The sequence below is a fragment of the Cydia amplana genome, chromosome 14, assembly GCF_948474715.1.
Source record: "Cydia amplana chromosome 14, ilCydAmpl1.1, whole genome shotgun sequence".
NCBI lineage: Eukaryota > Metazoa > Arthropoda > Insecta > Lepidoptera > Tortricidae > Cydia > Cydia amplana.
Window position 1 is genome coordinate 5225488 of NC_086082.1, and position 23099 is coordinate 5248586.

Genomic DNA, 23099 nt, shown 5'->3' on the forward strand with positions numbered 1-23099 from the left:
CCTTTAACCAGCCAGAAATATTTATTTCATTTTATTCGGAAATATTATAACGTTTTTGACACTCGTTGAAATTATACTTATGATTCCCCGCTTCCTTTAGGTCAGTTTAGGTTTTAGGTAAGTGTAGCAAATATTTACCTACACAAAAAATACATTTAAAAAAGTGGTTAAATTGTTTGTAAGTAATTTTACTTTATTAGCTGATGGAAACATCGTTCAATATTATTATTATTTAAACTTGCAATAAAGTAAACAGTAAAAACAGTAACATTAACAGTAAAAATATACAGTGACAAAAGGCGGACTTAATGCTACACGGCATTCTCTACCAGTCAACCTTTAGGCCAAACAGAGAAACATAGTTGGTGCGGGGTATGTAAAGAACACTAAAACTTGATGCTTAAAATTAATAGGCACAAATATAAATGTAATGTGAAGATATAATAAATATATATACAACAATAATATATACGTATATGTATACAATAATTATATATAAATATATATATATATAAACCTGCTACTAAATTTACTATGAAGATACTCAATCTTTAGACTTTTCAAAAAGATACTTGCGCAGCTTGCGCTCAATATTATGTCTCATCTCGCAGTATTTTTTTGTCTCATCAACATATATTTTCCTAGCCGAATTATGAACATAAAGATATTCCCATTTATTTTTCGGAAAAGCTTATTATTTTTTTGTTTTCTACAGAAATATAAGTCTTACAGAATACAATGCATCAATAGTCTCATAAATATCTACACGGTTCCTTTACATACGAGTACATAACGATGTTTATTCAGCGCCAGCGATCTACATCTCATCACCCCATATTACAATAAAGAGTAGCCGAAAACTAGGTGACATTAATGAGCCAATATATATTATTTCTTTCGTTTTTTCTGTAAAAATATTTTATTTTATCAACATCAAAGAAATTGAATGACTTTAATGCTAATCATTTTCGTTTGATCACGATGTGCGCAAATTATCGAATGAAAGATCCAGTTTCATATTTTATATACGAAAAACTTACCTTACTTCTAACCTACAGATAAATGAAATCAGAAAATGAATTTCATGAAAAAAAAATATTTAAATTTCTTAATAAAATAATCGCTTAAATACAGACAAAAAATACCCACTGAATTGAGAACTTCGTCCCTTTTGGACACGGCTAAAAGACGGAAACAACTAATCCAATCATATTCCCGGATAATAATTATTAGGCACGGCGCATATTTCTCACAAACTTTTCAAAAGGGAACTCCTAACATACTTACTCGGAGCGTCCGCGGGCCGGCACTTTTTATCGAAACCCCTCCGTCTGCGTTCCCCAGTGATTTGTAGAAAAAGTTTCGCCAACGAACGAGACCTAACCCATAGCGCAGATGTTTATGACCAATAAATATTCACTATATTTTCCACGCGCTATCCCGAACGGCGAAAATTACTTTATAAACTACGGGACGGGAATTGCACCCTTTACGGTGAAAAGTGGTCGGGGCTTGCATTTTCTGTATGTGCATAATCAACGGGGAAAGGCTTTTAGGAGGAGCTGCTTTGAACATTTGGCTTTTTGAGTTTTTTTGAAGTGAAAACTTCTTTAGCGGCGCTGGGCACTTTTTCAGGTGGGGGAAAAAATTATAAACTCGAGACAGCGTAAGGCGATCACGTGACCGTAAGGGTCGTAAGGTGACCACTTATAATTTAGATGGCATTTAATTCAATAAAGAAAAACTCAATGTTATTTGACATTTGTGTTGCGGACTCCTTTTCAAGACTCTTTACCTATGTTCAAATAATTTGACGTTGTCATGGCAGTATGTAAATAAACATGTCAATGAAAAAGTGTGATCTTATTTGAGAATGATAATAATATATAATAAATAAATAGAATACCTCCGCTAAACGTATGTATCGTGTTACCGGGCGTCGGTAACATAGTGAAGTGAGTTTTCACTTCTATCGGCACTCCCGGAGTGCAACCGTTGTTGCTTGTTTATGGCTCTGTACAGTGTACAGTAAGTGGCCTAACTTAAGTACCCACGTCGCCATACTAACTTTATCAAAAATGTGACACTTAATAGGCCACCGACTGTAGGTATATATTAATTGTGCGACTTTTTGCACTGACTGCACGATTGTGCAGTGTGCACATACATACTGAGGGGCTATCGCGAAAACCGTTTTTCGCAAATTGCGGGGATCTTTCTCGTTTACTCCAATGAAGGCTTAATTAGAGTGACAGAGAAAAATGCCCGAATTTTGCGAACTTCGATTTTCGCGGTTATGGCCCAGATAGTAATGTAGGTACTTGAAAATACATGCAGCAGAGTCGCACCACTGTGTGTTCTCTGCTTAAAAGTTCATTTTGGAGTTACGCCCGTAACAGCGCTGTAGACTGTAGAGGCTAATAGCGAAATAATATACGATCCGTGTCCCAAATGATATTAACGTTTAATTTTATATCAGTTGTAAATTTGCTCGTGCGCCATAAAGGCAGATTGCATTCCATCGGGCGGGCGAACATCGCTGAAAACTGTTTCGAAAGCACGAGCTGGCCGTAACATGGTGCGGCATTGGGGCGTTAAGAACTTGCAATTGATCAGATATCGCTAGCATTGTCCTTCGTTCGCACAAATATAAGTACGAGGGAGATGCACTGCGAGAAATGAAAATTTCTATCAGATCAAAAACAGCCTTTTTAAGCTCGATTGCCGCTCCTGGGCTGCGCGCGTGACACTGCCGCTGCTTTGAAGAGCCCATTTCTCCTCACAACTTAATGTTATACACAAGTCTGAAATACTATATGAAATTCGATTATTTATATTATACACAGACTTACAGCGATACAGTCAGCATCAATACTTAGTAAGTATGGTAATTCTAAAGTTATTGAATTTATGGGACATGAATTTTAGATAAGGAACCCTTCTTTTAGAACACACATAACTTACAACTTACATAGGCACATATTTAAACGAGTAGATAATTAATTAATGACATATTAAGGCTTAGAAAAAGTGTAAATTTTTATTAAACAACATTAAACAAGTCGTAAAATTTCGGCATCGACAAACAAGTGTATACTTAGTCCATCATAATATGTTCAACACATGGACAATGCTATAAAAGTTACGGCGCCGTAAAAGCGGGCGAACAATCTAATTAGCGGCCGTAATAAACATAACAACTATATGATACATTACCGGCTTCTGTTTAACATTTCATTATTTATTCATAAATAAGCTACAAACAAACATTATGTATAATAACTTTTTTCGTGGAAATATGTTAAGGTTACCTACTTAATTAATTTTATTTGATTCTTAATTATTATTTGATGTTGGCGATTCGTTTTATTTTAATTCGATCAACCAATAACAAGGTAATCATGATAAGTCCGAGGTACTTCACGGCAAGACGATCCTTTTATTCAGGAGGCAAATTGTTAATTAAATAAATTGTACCTCACATACAATTTTTTTTTAATGAAATTATGTTGTCTAGTGCTGAAAGAAACATGCTTAATCAAAATTGGTTCATCCGTTTCATTGCGTTGTTTTTTTTTTAATTTTTAATTTATTGTGTGATCAATAAATGCTAAAGGCGGACTTACTGTAATTCCATAGAGCAATCGGCAATCACTCTCAGTCTAAAAGTTTTTTTAGTGTTTTTAAATTTTTTTGCAGATGCCCTAGCAGCGAGGAAGATAAGAAGAGAAAATGGCAAGTGCCGTAGCTCGTAGAAGGAGGGGTGCGAAGCGAGGTCGTTGCTGGAAGTCGAGGCTCTTATTCCTCGCACTCGCAATAGCCAGCGCTAATTCACAGGGTAAGCCATGATCCTTTGTTATATTATGTATATCTAACATAACATATTTTTTGCGAGCTAATCAAACATCAATACGGCTAAACAAAAAGAGTAAATAAAAATAAATGGAGCTCGTAATAATACCTATTAGTTCACAGCCAATGGGTGTGTCACTTCCTTAAAGTCTATGAATAAAACGAAGCACCCCTTAGAATAACGACTTAGAAGAACTTTATTCTTATCTTAGTTTTCTCATTTCATGCAATAAAAAATATCACGTCTTTGAATATTTAAAGTTGTATAAAACAGGGAAAATGATACTAGCTGGAGAAAATCATACCAAGTTACGAATAGTAAAGCAAGAAAGCTAGAAACTGGTAATAACTTTGAGCATTAAATTGCACGCTTTGAACCAGTCTTCCCTATCTCTGCCAATATAAAAAGGATACCAATTTGAAAAGTTAATGGCGACGTTTAAGATTCAAGTAACCCGTCTAATTTATCAATGCAACTCGAGCGGATTATTATCGTGTAGTTACTTGGTGAAACGGTGTAATCTAGGTAGTACATGAAGGCATTAGTTTAATAGATTTATAATGCAAATCCTGCTACGTTGACTATACAGGGAGATATTTATATAGTGAGTACGATTATATGTTTAACTCCATTACTATTTAGACGTAAAATTAGAAAAGAGTGCTCTGACTGTCTTAAATAGTGGCGGCTTTAAGGACAAAGAAAATTTAAGCAATTTTTTTTGTGTTTTCAAATATTTAAAGACAGTCTTTCATACATCAACTTGTTCCATATCTAAAGAAAACATGCGCTATATGTAAATGTACTAGGCGATGATACTCAAACTGAATGACTTATAATTATTAATACATAATTCAGAAATCAAACTTCAAGAAATAAACAGGCAGGACCAGGGTCCCTAATCCTGGTCCAAATCAGGTCAGGTCAAAGCGGTCGCTGAAAAGATATCGCTGAAAGTATTTAACTAGATTTCAACACTATTCTACAACAAAATTACAGTTCACGATATTAATATACCTACTACATTACGAGGGTAATATATTACTGGATGGAACTTATTCCACCCTGTATGATCCGGTTGCAGTAATCACTGTGAAGTACTCTGTATTATAATTTGACTTCATAGAACCGCTGGAGGGCTCTGATTGGACGGGCTCGCGTAATCTGCCTACTTTCTCCTTAATCCTTTATTAAAATTATACTGCAGTTTGTCTGTCCGTTATTAAGTAGGTACCTTTGAAAGTGAGCGGGTGAGCGGAATATGCAGTACCTGATTGTACAGTCGCGATCACATACATTTTAGTAAATTTCTATACAAAATATAATATGTCGGTACTAGTACGGAAATTATTGACGTTACAGTGGATTACCATTACCACTGCCCTCTGCCTCGCATTTAAGTATAAAAAAGTTTGATTTTGTTTGATAATACTTACGGTAAAAAATGAAATGAGTTTTCCAGTGTCTTCTACGACTATACCTACATTACTCGTACATTACCAACCATTATGAATTTAAATTAAATATCCTCATAAGAGTTTTTCTGTTGTTATTAGTAAAAGTCTCTTCCTACTGTTGGGAATAGGTCTCTTCTCCAAGTCAAGAAAAATCTGACTAAGTACAGTACCTTGCTTGAGTTTTACTAACTCTTCAAAACCTCGTTGATCATGTTGTTTACTTACTAAGAATATCCTGTTGACTGTACCAGACCGTACACGCAAGTATGATGTATCGTTTCACTCCAACTTTGGTCGCCGCTGTTTACTTTAGCCCGTGATGTATAACTTTGTTGTCGTCAAACTTTATCAAGACACTACTAGGTATACTATAGGTGTTTTCTATAATACCCTCATGATGGCCAGTGTAAGCGGCACTTTAGGACTTTAATAAGGATGTGTAAACGCAGATAAACTTATATTGGTTTGTCTATGGTTAGAGTTTCGGTAAGCGATTTGGATTACCGTCCTTATCTCAGCTGAGAGTGTCTACGTCTAATGACAGTAATGACATACACTACACAACACATTTAATGAGAGCGAACAAGGGGCATGCCGTGTATTCCCTTGCTAATATAACTAAAGCGAGTCGATCGCTCATGGGTAAATAGCACTTTGATATCCATGGCAATATACGTAGTCGGGAGAGCCTATTATACTGGTTTCTGCTCGAAGATTTGACTCGCACTCGCACTTGTTTAGTCACATAAGTGAACAACAAACCAGATGTTTAGAAAATTGGCGACCAAAAGTTGTGCTAAAGTGGGTATCTTCTGTGTAAAAAATGTCGTCTACTTAAAATTCATCACATCACATTTCCTTTCTGGTTTTAATTTTAGTTCTCAAAAAAATGTATTGACGTGGCAAATGAGATTTTAACATCAAATGTATTTTTTAATACCTAGGTATCTAGGCATAAAGCTGTTCGTTATACGTACGGACCCTAACTAATTAAGTATTAACTTAAGTATATATGATAATAACTAATAAGATAAGACAAGAAAGAAATGATTGGCGATGACGATTACTCCACCGACAAGAGCAAATTAGCTCTTAAGTTATGATGATGATTATGATAATTAGGCAAAAAAAAATATGGGTGTGAATAAAATATAGTTTCTTTAATCTTATAACGATGACGCTTGACAAATAGAACGTAAATACTTTTTTTATGATCATTTTAATGACTATTGTTGTAACGCTAAAGCGTTGATAAACCGGGAATAGATCAAACGGCATCTCGATGAGAGTGTCGTAGAGTTTATTGTACGGGCATCAAATTGGGCCTCTATTCGACGAGAATGGAAATAAAAACTTTAAATCTTCATAATTTTCATTTCATTTCATTTCATTTCATAATACGAGAAATTTAAGGAAAGATGCATTTATTTATTTATATTCATTCTTAAAGATCTTGTCTAGATAGTCTGCGATATCACAGGTGACAAATTCTTCTGTTTCAGACATATCGGCCTGCTGTGCCAAGGCGACTGGGACCTGCCGAAGCGTCTGTGAAAAAGTAGGTACATAAACTAAACCATTTCTTATCAAATAAGTTGTGAAATTGGCGGACCATCCATTTGAACAGCCATTTTAGTCTAATTTATAACTTTTACGAATCTCTAATTTAACTAGATATCCGGGTAAAGTCTATTTTATCGCCGGAACTATTTAAATCAGTTCTTTATCTCTGGACTGAAGGCGAATCCCTCGCTCAGTAAGCAGGGCATCCATTACGAAGTAATCGGTCGGCTAGATCTGAAATCGATCTGTGGGCGCTTAAAAAACTACCTTTCGGTTCGGCTAAACCACCCTCCCCGTGGATTTGCGTCTGGTGGCATTTTTCTTGTGCACTTTAGGTATGTATTTACGCTGAGTTAGGATGTTAAAGACTTAGGTTGTTGTATTCTTCGAGGCGTATACTCTACATGTAAAACTAAACCAGGCGCCAGTAGGTGGTATCAGGTTATTTTTACTACGATAAAATATCGAAGACATATTCAGATTTTGCAAAAAAAAGTGTGTCACACTTCGGTCAACTAGATTAGGGCATTTAGGGCAAACTCGTTGCACCAGTAATACCTACTATTTAATGTTGAAATCAATCGGTATGTGTCATCTACAAGAATTCTGCATTCGGTGTTGTCTCTACCAGGAAGTGTGACTTCTCATGCACGCAAGCAAACAACCCTTAAAGTAAATGAGCTTATAAATCTACATTACGCAGACACTTGATTCGTAGACACATTACCGAGTATAATAACGTCACGATTACAAACAGCATGTTCCTCGCACGCCTATCTCGCACTCACCAATACATTACGAACACTTTATTTACGAATTCCTCTGGGTTATTCTCATAGCTCTCCGAGAACACGCAAGTAGTGGTATCTCGTAAACCAGTGTTAATAGTGATCTCTGATTAGATAAAATTGCGGTTCACCAGGTCATAATTATTCTGGTACATCGGAGTCGAACGTAGTATGATAGCGGTGGGAATGTAGGGTCTGCAGCCGATGCAGGCGGCCTACTAACAAGCTACAGAAGCAAATGTTGTTTAGAAAGCTCTTATCTCATATCTACGAGCTACTATTTGCAATCATATATCAAGGAGAGAAAGTTTGAATTTAAATGACGCAAAGCGAACTACGAAGTTGCTAATGTTACTGGATTAGGCTTACTTCACATAAATCCAGAGTGATCCACGATGTATAACGACTATCAATCTGACCGCATTTCTAACTATTTTCGCTACAGATCGACTTATTCAAAATACATACATATACATACTACATGTAAATCACGGATTTTATTATTTTAACTTTTGGTACAAGTGGTACAACGATTTTGGCGTATGCCTTTTACTCATTTCGGTTCTATACTTAAGAGCGCTCCTACAAGAAAAGTCGAAATAATGCAAAATTGATGATATTCCTCAATGACATTCAGGACTTTACGCTGATTATTAGAAACAATTGTATTTTCTCCGATTTGGCAGCAGAACCTTAAGGTAAGCATTCCCATTTTAACTATCTCGTATCTCGTCCACTTTACCCCTGTTTAATATGTTAGTATTTCTTCTTCTGTCTCCACGAGCCTATACTCGTGTACCTTATTATTCCTGTGTATCTGTGTCGATAGTGTTTTAGTAGCACACATTATGTATTATTCAGCAGTTTCAGGGAAAACTGCTATGAAATTATCTAGTGTCATTACCCGTCCACGCGGCAGTACGGCGTCGGCCATTAAGTCATTATTTCCTCCCCTGTCATCCAGGCAGGGCTGTCATTTCGCTTGTTCTAGCCAAACCAGTATATTGTGACCTAAAGATGCAAATAAACTATAGTACTTAGGGATCACGTTTATATAGCCAACGTTTCTGCACTCGAAAAGTTCTAGGGATATAACAGTAGGTCGCGCCAATTACATATGACAAACAATACGAACGTGTTCATTCTCTAATTACACGTCAATGTATCGCTATCTTTAATTACAATCGTCAGTAAGTATTGCTTTCATTTTGTAGAATGTATTCTTGAAAGGGCCGTACAAAGGGGTTAAATAGAGTTAATGGTAGGTTTAACAAGGAGCCACTTTATTTAGATTGGCTTCGACAAGTGACGCGGGGTTGGGAGCTTTTATACTTTAAATTTATTGACTCACAATATAGACAATATAGATAGGTAGGCAAGGCAACTCTGTAACAGATAGGTAATTTAAATTGTAACTAATTCGAGTTTAGTTTAGACTTTTAGAGTTAAAGTTCAAACCGGATACTCTTTAATATGCTCTGTTTTAAAAGTATAAAATTTAAAAGTGTTGGAGAGTTTCATGAATGTCACAGATGTTTTATTTTTGTTTCAACCAATTACTTAAAATAAACGATGGGGTTCATGGGGTGCGTTTATCTTTATTGGGTGTTTAAGTAGGCAGCTTTTAATGAATGCTGGTAGTTAATGTAAGTTGTTCATCTTATTATTCATTTCCGTGCCGTTCAATAAAGGAAAGTGTCAACTTAATATATACCTCTCTGTCAATGAGCTACTTCGTTTTACATAATGAAATTTAATTTTAAAATAAACACACGGAAAGTACGAGTTGAAATTAGATTGATTTGGCAGATTTGGGTCTCTATTGTTCGTCATAATTCATTTGGCTCAGAAACGCGTCACTTTTCAGGACTGCCATAAAACAAAGCTAACCTAACCTAACCTATCTATAGGATAACCTAACGAAAATCCTGAAATGTGAACGGTTTCAGTTTTATGACTAATGATAATATGACAAACAATAAAAAAAAAAAATTATATTTTATCAATAAAAAAACGTGTAAAATTATATTTTATCAATAAAAAAACAAAAAAAAAACAAAAAAAAACAATAATACATTATGACAAAACTTCCGTGAGACAAAGACATAGTAAATATATTAAAAACGGGTCACTCACGTATTTTAAGTCGAAAAACGCTCGACATGTTTCACTTCGTACCGAGAAGTGTCATCAGGAGCTTGCTTGCTTGTGTCGGTACGAAGTGAAACATGTCGAGCGTTTTTCGACTTAAAATACGTGAGTGACCCGTTTTTACACGACTGCCCCAAAAAAAGAGTGTATTGTTTTCAGGGTTCATGTTTGTATGTGGGTATGTAAGTTTCTTTGTTACACCATAACAGCTAAGTGCCTGAACCGATTTAGGTGTTTGAGATATCATTGGAATCCTTATGTCATCCCGAGTAACATAGGCTATGTGACGTCATCACAAAACCAATATGGCGGATTATGCACTGCAAATTGTGCAACCGAAACAAAAATAAACCTTATAAACCTATCGAGTTGGGCATTAAAATAAAGGATTTTGAAAGACGATTCTAAAACTGTACACAAAATATGGTTTAAACTATTCATTTGGTAGGACAAGCTTTTACAAAATATAAGTATAACGCAAAGATAAATGAATTGTCTAAATCTATTGAATGGGATATTAAAAGAAAGGATTTTTTAAGGCGATCATACGAATATATATAAGTTATATGTTTAATTGTATCGTTGTAGAGAAAATACGAAATGTTCTACATCGCGCTAATGACATTTCTCTTTGCAGCTATACAGACAACGTCATACGTGGCGCTTACGTTATTTTCAATTGCGAAAGTGTCAAATACGAAAGGAACGGTTTGAACGATTTTGAAAGAAAGTTTGTATGAAACATCCTTTTTTGTTACCAGATTTCCTTACACATTTGGTAACAAAAAAGGAATGTTTCATATAAACATTCTTGGACATTTTGGAAAATATGGTGGAAATTGTTCAGCTTCATGTACTTTACCAGCATACCAATTTTTATAGAAATTTAAGATATGATCGAAATTTACAAATTATTTGAGAAATGCTCAGGTACTCTGAATAAACATATTGTGCTGTTTATTATAAGATTTAACTTGAGACTTTGAATAGAATGTAACAGTTTTCTATGGAAAATGGCTCTTTCGAAAAAAACAAGTAGGGCACGTAAAGCTATCGATAAGCGTATGAATGAATCGCCGCGTTCATGCAAAAATAGGCTACACAGCGTGAAAGAAAACATGTCTAAACATTATTCTCAACTGTCTAACGAACAAAAGCAGAGTATTTCCAAAAAATCTGCCCAAAATAGGTATTCCCTAGTAAGGCGTGGAATAGACAACCAAACAGAAGCAAGATTAGCTACAAATCGCTCACAAATGTCACAAAGACGACAAGAGGAATCCTTGTCTGCGCGTTCTAAGAGGCTGACTCAGAAGAGCCTACACGCTTCATTAATGCGTGAGCATGAGTCTCCCAAATCTCGTGATAAGCGTTTGGCACAGAAGCGAGAGTATGCTTCAATGATGAGGGAGATAGAGTCTCATGCTGCACACGAGGCAAGACTTACTCAGATGCGTGAACACGCATCACTTGTCCGGGACCTAGAGTCTCCCACAGCACGTGACACGAGGTTGACGCAAAGCCGCGAGTACTCGGCGTCAGGACGTTCACAAGAGATACCTTCTTCTCATGAAGAAAGTCTCTCAGGTATGCGACACTATTACCATGACTGTAGAAGGCAGGTCTTTGATGATGATTTTAATTTTTCCCGACAAATTTTGCAAATCCCGGAGCACACGTGCTACTGTTGTGAAACAATATTTTACGAGATGCAAAGACTGGGAGCTTAAGACAGATGGGCTCTTCCTGCAACTTCCCCGAGTATTTTAAAAACGAAAGCCGAAGGCCGAACTCCGCATAGGGTCGACGCTCCGAAGCGTAAGGCAGGTGTGTGCTTCCTGTAAATTCCCCTAGTTTCTTAATTGCGAAGGCCGAAGGCCGAGCACGCGTAGGGCCGAAGGCCGAGCACGCGTAGGGCCGAAGGCCCGGAGCGTAAGAAAGGCGCACGCTTTTTGCAGTTTCCCCGTTTCTTAATTGTAAATACCGAAGGCCGAGCTTCGCGTAGGGCCGAAGGCCCGGAGCGTAAGAGAGGTGCATGCTTTCTGCAGCTTCCCCAAGTATCTTAATTGCGAAGGCCGAAGGTTCGCGTAGGGCCGAAGGCCCGGAGCCTAAGAAAGGTGCACGTTTTTTGCAGCTTCCCCAAGAATCTTAATTGCGAAGGCCGAATGCCGACCTTCGCGTAGGGCCGAAGGCCCAGAGCGTAAGAAAGGTGCACGCTTTCTGTAGCTTCCCCAAGAATCTTAATTGCGAAGGCCGAAGGCCGAGCTTCGCGTAGGGCCGAAGGCCCGGAGCGAAAGAAAGGTGCACGCTTTCTGCAGCTCGAAGTATCTTAATTGCGAAGGCCGAAGGCCGAGCTTCGCGTAGAACCGAAGGCCCGGAGCGTAAGAAAGGTGCACGCTTTCTGCAGCTTTTCCAAGTTTCTTAATTGCGAAGGCCGAAGGCCGACCTTCGCGTAGGGCCAAAGGCCCAGAGCATAAGAAAGGTGCACGCTTTCTGTAGCTTCCCCAAGATTCTTAATTGCAAAGGCCGAAGGCCGAGCTTCACGTAGGGCCGAAGGCCGGGAACGTAAGAAAGGTGCATGCTTTCTGCAGCTTCCCTAAGTATCTTAATTGCGAAGGCCGAAAGCCAACTAATGGGAAATAATTATGTAGTTGCAGAGATATTAAGCCATAGCACTTTTCAATACGTCTGGTTTTTGGGTCCGACCTATTTAGGTTTTTAAGCACGTTTTATGCTAACATAATATCAAATATCAACATGATGAAAGCTCCTTGAAGCAACTTAAGTATAAAAATGTGGTTGGTTTGTATGGTCACTAAAATGTATAAAATAAAATAAATTAATTAAAAATTAAAAAACACGACTGCAGTTTAAAAGCGAACTGAAAAGCTAAAAATAATTTTTAGTTATGTTAGGTACTCAACTTAATGAATGTAAAATATAATATATAAGTGTTCTGTCAGGGTCGTAAACAGCAAACGGAAAAGTTTAGGCTCATTTAGGATCGTGACTGTACCTGTATATTTTATTTCGATGCAGTCGGGGACCTGTGAATGGGAAAAATTCAATATATCAAGGTCCCCGACTGCAATCGAAATAAAATATGCAGGTACAGTCACGATCCTAAATGAGCCTAAACTTTTCCGTTTGCTGTTTACGACCCTGACAGAACACTTATATATTATATTTTACATTCATTAAGTTGAGTACCTAACATAACTAAAAATTATTTTTAGCTTTTCAGTTCGCTTTTAAACTGCAGTCGTGTTTTTTAATTTTTAATTAATTTATTTTATTAATATATTTACTAATACATTATGACTTAAAACTTTATGGGAAACAACGGGACCCCGGCAGCTTTAATTATTTTTTATTGAGTACCTACTTACTCAAAGGCAAATTAGAGTAGGCGCCTTTGTCTGTTGCTTTTGCTACCTTCAAAGTAAGTAGGTAGGATAGTTTTATTTTAGGTTGATGTTTCCTAAAGTACCGACCTACGCCAATCTCTTTTCAATCATAGGTTTTATTTTATTTTCATTGGCATACCAACTAATTCATTTCCAGATTTTCCAATATAGCGTAAAGGGGGCCTGAATCATTTACGCGGCGGCATCCCCGATCGGAATCCTCGATATGTTAATGACATTGCGACATGTGCAAGCACCTACAATACCTACATGGCACTGAAGACGACTCGTACCAACTTATCTTACACATCTCCTCGACCTTATTGCGTTAAAACAGCGGTTAGTTTTGCTCGTTTTATGCAATTATCAGTGGTTCATGTCCAATCGATCAGTCACATTTTCCCATGTCCGGGAGTGACCTAGTAACGCAGCGTTCCTTTACGATCCAATCAAACCTTGGTGTCCAAGGAATCTTAATCGTCTACAAGGATTTCAATCAAACTTTTCAGTGGGAAGCCAAATTGACTAATTAACTGGATTTATCGCTTCCGTAAAACTTCGGTCGGATATTTCCAGGATATTTCTGTCGTCGCCCAGCGCGGTAATTCAATATTTTCTCGTACTCTCTATCACGAATATTACAAAAGATTTCTTTGAATCTGGATACCCTTTTGATGTAGCTTACTAAAACAAATATAAGTTTCTTTTGTTATGAGATTCACGCTCTTCCTGTTACGCCGTGGTATTGGTTATTTTATGACATTACAATATAGAGCCGTCACGTATGTATGTTCTAATCAAAAATCACGTCACACGACAGGGGCTGGCTGGTGTTCCAAGAACGCGCTGAGTGAATAAAGCATAGATTACATCCTATACAAGCCGCATTTTAAAGTAACTTTACACCATTCTTGTTCACGGTATCCAAACGGTTAGGTTGGGATGACCCTGGCATCTATAAGTAATTCATATTTATGAAAATTATGATGAAAATGATCATTTATACATGGATGGATAGAGGTTTCTGTAACAAATTGAAGTTGAGTTCAGGGATGAAAAGAAAAGTTGAGGATGGAGGAATTTTGCCTTTTCTATGGGACAAGGGAATGTTTGCCTAGTTCACTTATGAACACCACATCGTACATAGCTATCGCTATTTTACTATGTACAAGATCTTGCAACAAATTAAAAGTCGGTATGATTTTTGAAAATGATGTTTTAAACGTGCTTGTGTTGTATTATACAGTCGACGTCACAGATATGTTTACACTTTTCGCCTTATTATTACAGTTATTACAAAGGAGTAAGGTGCATAAGTGTAAACATAATATTTTAACGTCGACTGTACGTGCCTTCGTTGAGCTAAAACCTATCTAATAGTAGTAGTTCTGTGGAATAAAGCGAATGATTAGGACGTGTGGAGACGAGACAGTTGGGCTAGGACATCCTTATTTAATGCCGTCTCGTTAGGGCTTCCTTCTTCGGAGACACGGAGTGAATTAGAATGTAGGTAGCTATTTCTTATTTGGAAACGAAAATCTTACCTGTCGTTAACAATTAGAAGTTACTTAGTTAAAAATAAAATACATAGGTAACTTATTTTAAACTTTGTTTAAAATGCAGTATTTAAGGCGTAATCTGAAACAAGTCTAGGTCTTAGCTTTTAGAAAATTTAATGTTCCTACTTAGCTTACTTAGACCTTACTACCTATAGAAAAAACCTCAGACAGAGAGACATACAGACAGATGGACATGGCGAAATTATAAGGGTTCCTAGTTGACTACGGAACCCTAAAAGTTACTTAAATGGATATTTAATATGCATCCTGAGGGCAGCTACTAAGGTATACCTAACCATACGCGAAAACCATCATAGCAGTATCCCACAGGTATTAGGTAATTGAGAATTGTGGATCATAATTTTCCAGTCAGACAATAATTTTCCATAATGTTATTTCTTGAAACTATACGATCCTATTTCTACCTAAAACTACTACAACTAATGTTAATTGAGTGAGCCGTTTATTTAAATATGTTTTAGTCTCACGGGATCACATTAGTTAAAACTTTGCTGTTGACTCCAAGTTTCAATGTGTATTTATGGCATGCGGTGACCGGCGGTTCAGTGTTCAAGCCGCCGCCTTTGATCCGCTAGTTTCAGTGCTAATTATTCCATGATCAACATGACGCCATGACGCGTCACGTGTGGAGTTGAGCGAAAAAATGGGTCGCACGCGGCAGACATCAAAGGGATTATGATAATGCTACTGTTTTAATAAATAAGTAATCTATTTATACGAAGTTTGAAGTTTTCGTTCTTATGTAATTTTCTTTGATTGCGCTTTTTTATAGTTTTGCTAGAGTCAGACCAAGCTAACACTGCGTGGCATTTGCAATGAGAAAGTGTAGTAATGTCATCATTATAGTCAAATTTCTATGAAAATATGACTTTTATAATGACAACCCACTTTGTTCTGTTCAATTAAGTTTCTATATATGAATAGGTGCGGACACTATGAATAGGTGTGGTCGAGGACAATGTAATGCCGAAAAACGAAACTGATAGGGCTTGGATGTAGCAAATGTTTAGAAAATGTAATTTTTATTTTCACATCAATTGTCACAATCTTCGCGATCAATATTATGTCGTGTCTGTCAAAATTCACACCATTACCGTCCAACATTCATGCCTATCAATTCAAACCATTACTCTCCTTGTGCCAGTCATACATTATTGCCTCACCCACGTCACGACGCTTCACGTAACCGCGCTTGACACTGTCCAACGTGACAATCACGGCGTCCGGGGAACAGCGTGCGTGGCGTACGAATACGCCAGGCCTTGTATTACTTTAACGAATAAGGGGCGAGTCGAGGGCTCAGTTATTATCGTAATTCTTGGAGATAGGGATAACTTTAGCATTAACGAAGTATAAATAAATTAACACCAACAGTCATCGCGTCCGCCAGACATCATTACTTCACCCACGACACGTTACAGTCCACGTTAACCACGATTGACATTCCGACGTCATAATCACGGCGTTCGGGACTGGCGTGCGTGGCGTACGAATACGCTAGCTCTAGGGCTATCTAGGTATCTCACTAAACATGGCCGAGTCGAGGGTTTTTTGTTAGTATGGCAGCTGCTAACTGTCAAATAAGCAATATGTCCCACACCCACTAGGGCGGCGCCATAGCCATGCACGGAGCGGATACTTTTTGGATCGCCTGAGCCGAATGCTCGCGTACACTCAGAAGCTATGAGAACAGCGTCCCAGTTTACACGCCAAACACGCGCCAGCGCCTCACAGCCGTTTTACCTCAACTTCAACTGCCGGATTGAAAATTCAATAGCCATTTATCGATATAAAAATTGTTACGATTTTGAAACGTAATAGCGGTAGAGCGGCTGCGGTAGTGGTCGTAACTCGAGTTGACAACTTGGCATGAAACTTTACGTCGCTACGCTTTTCAGGTGGAACGTGGTAAAATTGTAACAAACAGCTGCTTATGATCATTTCTCATGTTGTTATATAGGAAAACTAAAATCTAATACTTGTAATCAATTTCCTGGAACCTTTTTTTTAACCCATAAAGCACAAAGCATTTTATTCTTATAGAGAAAATGTAGGACTATTCATTGTGAATTCAAAGATTGAAAGTTAATTCAAATAAAATTTACTGTTAATTTTAATAGGCTTTCTACTCATTTTAAGTAAAACAATTCGCTTGATTTTGAAGGAAAGATATTCCATACATAAAGCCCGGCCAGCTCCAGGCGGAGACTAACTTAATCGCATTACTTGCCTCTAGCCGTACCTATCTTATCCGTATCTAGACTATCCCGTATCTTACGTAGATTTATCACTTGTGCGCGATGTGTTCTTAGTTTGCTTAGCTAATATTGAACTCAATTTCTAATTAAGTAAATAGACACACGGGAGAGATTAATATGGTTAGACAGGCACTATCTGAGCACATAGATTATTTGAAGCAATTTAATTTACCTAATCGCTATCAATGTTACCGAGGTGAAATAAGACGTAGTTCTACATATCGATCACAAATTTCCACTTACTAGAATCTCGGCATATCTGTTCATTCACTTTTAAAATATTCTTCATACAATATATCTTCATATCTGTCGCCTTAACTGCATATTTAAAATGATCTCATACAAAAACAGCACTTTATTTGCGTGGCAACATTCTCCACCGAGTCACTTGTTTTACTTTAATAGTGGGCTTAATTCGGTGCCTCCATAATTCTGTAAACCAATACACGGAAATTAATTTGGACACCCAGTTCACGTTACTTTCCCTTTAAGTCGCGAAAACAAACAACCACGAGCGGCGACAGTTCAAAGAGGCCGAAATAGACACAAGTCGAACCCTTTCATGTCCGTCCCGCCTCTTCCCACGTCCGCGACACCTCGGGGTTTTATTTCGAGTATAAATAGTATAAATACTTAAAAAAGATAATTACGAATTTACTGCTTTGCCTTTGTAGGTACGAAGTTAAGTCAAAACTCAAGATACCTACTTACTTACTGTTTAGAAGCACTATGTAGACGTAGGCTTAGGGCCACTTGCGCGTTCCAGGGTTAGCCCAGCCAACTAACTCGGAGTTAACCATTTATACAGGGTTAAACTGTACTGTATAAGAGTTAGTTTGCTAACCCTGGAACGCGCAAGTAGTTACGTGAGGATGACACTTTGTTACAAAAAGATTGAAATGACCGTTGTCAGTGTTAAATTTCTAGCATTTGTAGATGTCGGAAAATATAAAACATCCGCAGCTGTGCAAAAAAAAAACTATAAGGTACCTAACATGTTAATGTTTTCCTGGCATTTCGTAACTAATTGTTTCTGTTTTTTATCCAGTATTAAATTAATGAATACTAAATTCTAAACAACAACAAAAAAATACAGGTAAGTTGGTACTAAATTTTGCAAAAGTAATCAGCTGCTGCTCTGCTCTAATAAGATGCGTTCTTGGGCGGGCGGGAAGCCACTACCATTTTCATTTTTCTTGAGTGTACTATGTAGTATTGGAATGAAATTTTTAGAATATTACGAGAATGCGTTCAATATTTGCGACGGTTTGGGGCAATATTTACCACGTTGTTTTTAGGGTCCCGTACCCAAAGGGTAAAAACGGGACCCTATTACTAAGACTCCGCTGTCCGTCCGTCCGTCCGTCCGTCCGTCTGTCACCAGGCTGTATCTCACGAACCGTGATAGCTAGCTAGTTGAAATTTTCACAGATGATGTATTTCTGTTGCCGCTATAACAACAAATACTAAAAACAGAATAAAATAAAGATTTAAGTGGGGCTCCCATACAACAAACGTAATTTTTGACCGAAGTTAAGCAACGTCAGGCGGGGTCAGGATGGTGACCGTTTTTTTGCTTGTTTTTTTTTTTGCTTGTTTTGCTTTATTTTTTGTTGATGGTGCGGAACCCTCCGTGCGCGAGTCCGACTCGCACTTGGCCGGTTTTTTATTGTATAGTGTAATAGGTGCAATCATCTACATGATTTCGAATTCTAATTGCAAGCTGATAATTATAGCAGTAGCGCCTTCTCAAAACAGACAATTTTGATTTAGCATCACACCGCTTTTCTATATAAATTTGCTATATATACCTATAATGAGATGTGATACAAAATATTGCGACATATAGCCTAAGCAAATTAGATAAATCTGCGGAAATAATTCGTGTAGTTTTGCCTTTTTTTCATATTTATGCTCATAATATCTCGAATATCTGTATGTATGAGCAAAAATATTAACAGCACACCCCCTACCCTCGAGGATTTTTAGTATATTTATCTGGACATCATAAGGTATACCTGTACCAATTTTCAAAACTACACGAATTATTTCCGCAGATTGGCCAAATTCGGCTTAATTTGAAGTGGCTAATAGATAACGCCTACATTTTATAATGGCTCAACAACGCTTAATTGATAGGTTATTCCCCTGTATGAGCATAAAACAACGCATTAGCGAAAACGAACTACAGTTTACGAAATATCGCTTCGTGTTATCTGTTCCGAGAAGCGTTATCGCTGGCCTGGAGGGGGTAATTTCCTCGCGCGGAGGGTGGGAGGGTGTCAGCAGCTCTGCTCGTTAATCAAGCTGTCACCAAGAATGTCTCCTTGCCCAATCTTGTCTCGTCACGCTAGCTCACTGAGATATGACGACTGGTTTCTAAAGGCAATTGAATGTAGGTTTCGCACCCAAAAAAGTACCATATTAACTGAAATTCTTAGATTCAGGGATCGGATACCGGTATTTTTTGTATGGGAACGGAAACGGTATTTTTTCGTTCTTTGCTAATTACTTCATTTCTAATTGAGCAATCTAATAATACGAAGTCGTAACCTAAAAACACAACTGAGTCCTACATTTCGAGTATAAAATAATTCGAAAAATTTGGTTATTTCTAAGTTTTTGCAAAAAACCGGTTCCGATCCCTGCTTAGATTATCTATTCTATCTCTTAGAATTTTTCCTTTTGAATTACCTATACTTACCAAAGTTATTGTTTAAAAATATCTGGATACTTTTGAACGATGCCCCAATTTTGGAACCATTTGTTTCGTTTGTTAATTATTGAAACGGACTATTCGCTAAATCAAAGTCAAGAACAAAGTCGAAGAAAACTGTTCAAACGTGTTGAAACCATAGAAAATAATAGATGAACGCTCAATCCTAACACAATCAAAGACCAAGACGAATATAAACAGTGTTTTGTTATTGAAATGAGGGAGAAATGGTATTCAGACAAATTCACAAAGAAACATCAAAGCGGTGATGGAGTAGCGATTTGATTCTGTCCTTTGATTGCCGCGCGGTCCGCTCGGCTATTTCCGAACCGCACCTATAGGAGCCACGCAGGGCTGCCCCGTGCAGTCGCTAAAGTTTATTCTTATAACCCACATGTACTCATAAAAACAAAACAATGGATACACGATCATTTCTCCACAGACGCTTTATCAAGACAAGGCGACGACAGCGCACGACAACGGTGTTTCTTCGTAAATAATCCCGCGCGTGCCAACCCTCTGGATGAAGTTGTCGGCCTCTCCACAATAATTACGGCGGGTAGTTGCTAAACTATTTAGGGCGTCTGACGGTGAGCTCTTCAGCGTTATTTTATTTTGTCAACTGAAAGCCCCTTTGTGTTTTAATTAGCACTGAAATGGCAGCTCCTTTATTGAGTGTTGCGGCTGTGAGAAGCGTTAATTAACTTTTATTGGTGTAATCTGGAGTTTAAAGTTTAGTTTCAGCGCGTTCCAGCGGTCGATGCTCGGCTATTTGTTTGATGGTTAAATACCAAATACAATGTGTAAACTGCATCTGTCGCGTACGGACTCCCGAATGCAGAGAGGACCGTTAAATTTCATTAGAGCTATTACTACTACGCTCGTACGAGGACCTACATGCAAAATGGTTGCAGACGGCGCTCTGAATCCTAATAGATTCATTGTCGTACGGGTTTCTTGTAATGTCTCAATTTGTCACAGTTGCTTGGGTTCTTGAACTTCATTTACATATCGCACAGATTTCGCCGTTGATTCGTTTCCATTAAGAAAAGCTTTTGCTATTCAGATTTCGATTATGCAGTCTGGCTCTGGAATCGAGTTTGAATGCGGCGATGTTCATTTGAAACGATTTTCATAGTTCGACTGCGGGGTGTTCTACCCGTACGTTCGAGGAAGCGTGAGGAATAATTCCGTCATAAAAACACTCGAGGAATTCCTTCCACGTATAACAGCGGACACGTGAACTATGATGGGTGGTGATGTCAACCCCTCCCGCGATTGTCTCCATGCTAATTCCTCTTTATCGTTATGCTTATGATTCAACTGAACTTTTTATTCTGTCGCCATTGACAAACGGTCGCCGCGGATTGAATAATAAGCGATGTTTTCGAATGCTCGGGGCGAGTGCATTAAAAATACCCCGGGTCGTAGCGACTGGAGTCGCATCGGAATCGCTCGGCACATTGTGACTTTTGTGACGATACCGAGAACTGCTTTAGCGTTTGAAATATTGAAATTACGTGCAGATGCTTAGGTATTTGTTTCATTTCCCAAAACAGATCTTGCAAGCTGTAATTAAAGCTGAGTTTTAGCTGCTTTGATTCCGTTGTCGTGTCACGGGCTTCGTGTTAGTTAAAAAGCTTTTATGTTAGTACTTAATGTTTTATTAACTTCTTAGGATACATATTAAGTACCTATATCACAAAGATTTCAGCGCAATAAACTTATTGGCTAATACTTACATAACACTCTTAGATTCTTCGTCTCTATTCGATTCTAACTGAAATTTAAGAAAAATTATCAAAGGTTCAAAGCTACTCGTAAAAAATACTAAAAAGTTAAACTATATAAATAAAACATTCATTCATATAATTGTAATAGTAACACGAGAACATGTAATTGGTGCCAAGTTGACACGCCGGGGCGGAAGTGGCGTTCTTTTATTCTGCTCTAAGACAAGTGCGTGTGTAAAAAAAACAACTGCAAGTTATACTTTTTTCACTTATTAGGGTTATTTATCACTGCGAAAGTTATTGCGTCAATTTATCATCCCTACGTTTGAAAATAAATTATGATAAGTATAAACAATAAAACTATTTAATACTTTTCTATTTTTGCTCTCTCGAAGACCTCTTACACTTTAACATCTGCATTGCCAACATGCCAAACAATAGAAATAGGCGTCAATTTAAATCGGCAAAGCAATCACGAACAATAACCGAGAACGCCGATGGTGTGGCCCGAATTAGACCCGTTTAATGGCGCCCTATTTGTATACAATGATCATTGTTTGTTCCACACCACTAACAACTGATGAATCTTTTAGCAAGAGCTGGATGTAGATACGACCTTTGTACTTATTCAGGGTTTGAAGCACGCGACTATGGGTCTATTCAGATACCATAACTTTTACACAAATTTGTTTGACTAGGCAGCCAAGATGCCAATCGTTTGCGTTGCGACAACGAACCGCTATCTGTCTCTGTATCGCACTGATATGTAACAGTGATAGAGAGACATCAAGTGTTTCGTTATCGTAGCGCAAACGTTTGGCATCTTGGCTAGGACCCCTGTTCACTTGTCTTGTTCAGGTTTATCTTTCATTGACTTTTATGAGAAAAGTAAGTAAGTAAGTAATCATTTATTGTCAGATTGTGCATGTCAGTTTACAGATGTTACAAAATTATTAGATTAGTGAGTGTCACAATCAACCGGTCTACGGTATACAATAAAAAAGCGGCCAAGTGCGAGTCGGACTCGCCCATGAAGGGTTCCGTATTTAAAACGTATTAAAAAAAAACTACTTGCTAGATCTCGTTCAAACCAATTTTCGGTGGAAGTTTACATGGTAATGTACATCATATATTTTTTTTAGTTTTATCATTCTCTTATTTTAGAAGTTAGGGGGGGGGGGGGGACACACATTTTACCACTTTGGAAGTGTCTCTCGCGCAAACTATTCAGTTTAGAAAAAAATGATATTAGAAACCTCAATACCATTTTTGAAGACCTATCCATAGACACCCCACACGTATAGGTTTGATGAAAAAAAAAATTTTGAGTTTCAGTTCTAAGTATAGGGAACCCCAAAAATTTATTGTTTTTTTTTTCTATTTTTGTGTGAAAATCTTAATGCGGTTCACAGAATACATGTACTTACCAAGTTTCAACAGTATAGTTCTTATAGTTTCGGAGAAAAGTGGCTGTGACATACGGACGGACAGACAGACGGACAGACAGACAGACATGACGAATCTATAAGGGTTCCGTTTTTTGCCATTTGGCTACGGAACCCTAAAAAGGATACCTATACCTAGCCTAACTCT

General features: G+C 37.6%; 2 protein-coding genes across 2 annotated transcripts in view; one reads left to right on the forward strand and one right to left on the reverse strand.

Annotated features, from left to right (window-relative positions):
* LOC134654030 (COP9 signalosome complex subunit 4) overlaps positions 1 to 23099 on the reverse strand; it is a 176516-nt gene that overhangs the window by 82285 nt on the left and 71132 nt on the right. The window lies entirely within an intron of this gene.
* LOC134654019 (reversion-inducing cysteine-rich protein with Kazal motifs) overlaps positions 1 to 23099 on the forward strand; it is a 37956-nt gene that overhangs the window by 681 nt on the left and 14176 nt on the right. The window contains exons 2-3 of the mRNA XM_063509406.1: positions 3700 to 3838; positions 6813 to 6868. Of these exons, the coding sequence (XP_063365476.1) occupies positions 3733 to 3838; positions 6813 to 6868 (162 nt within the window). The 5' untranslated portion in view covers positions 3700 to 3732. The remainder of the gene's footprint in view (positions 1 to 3699; positions 3839 to 6812; positions 6869 to 23099) is intronic.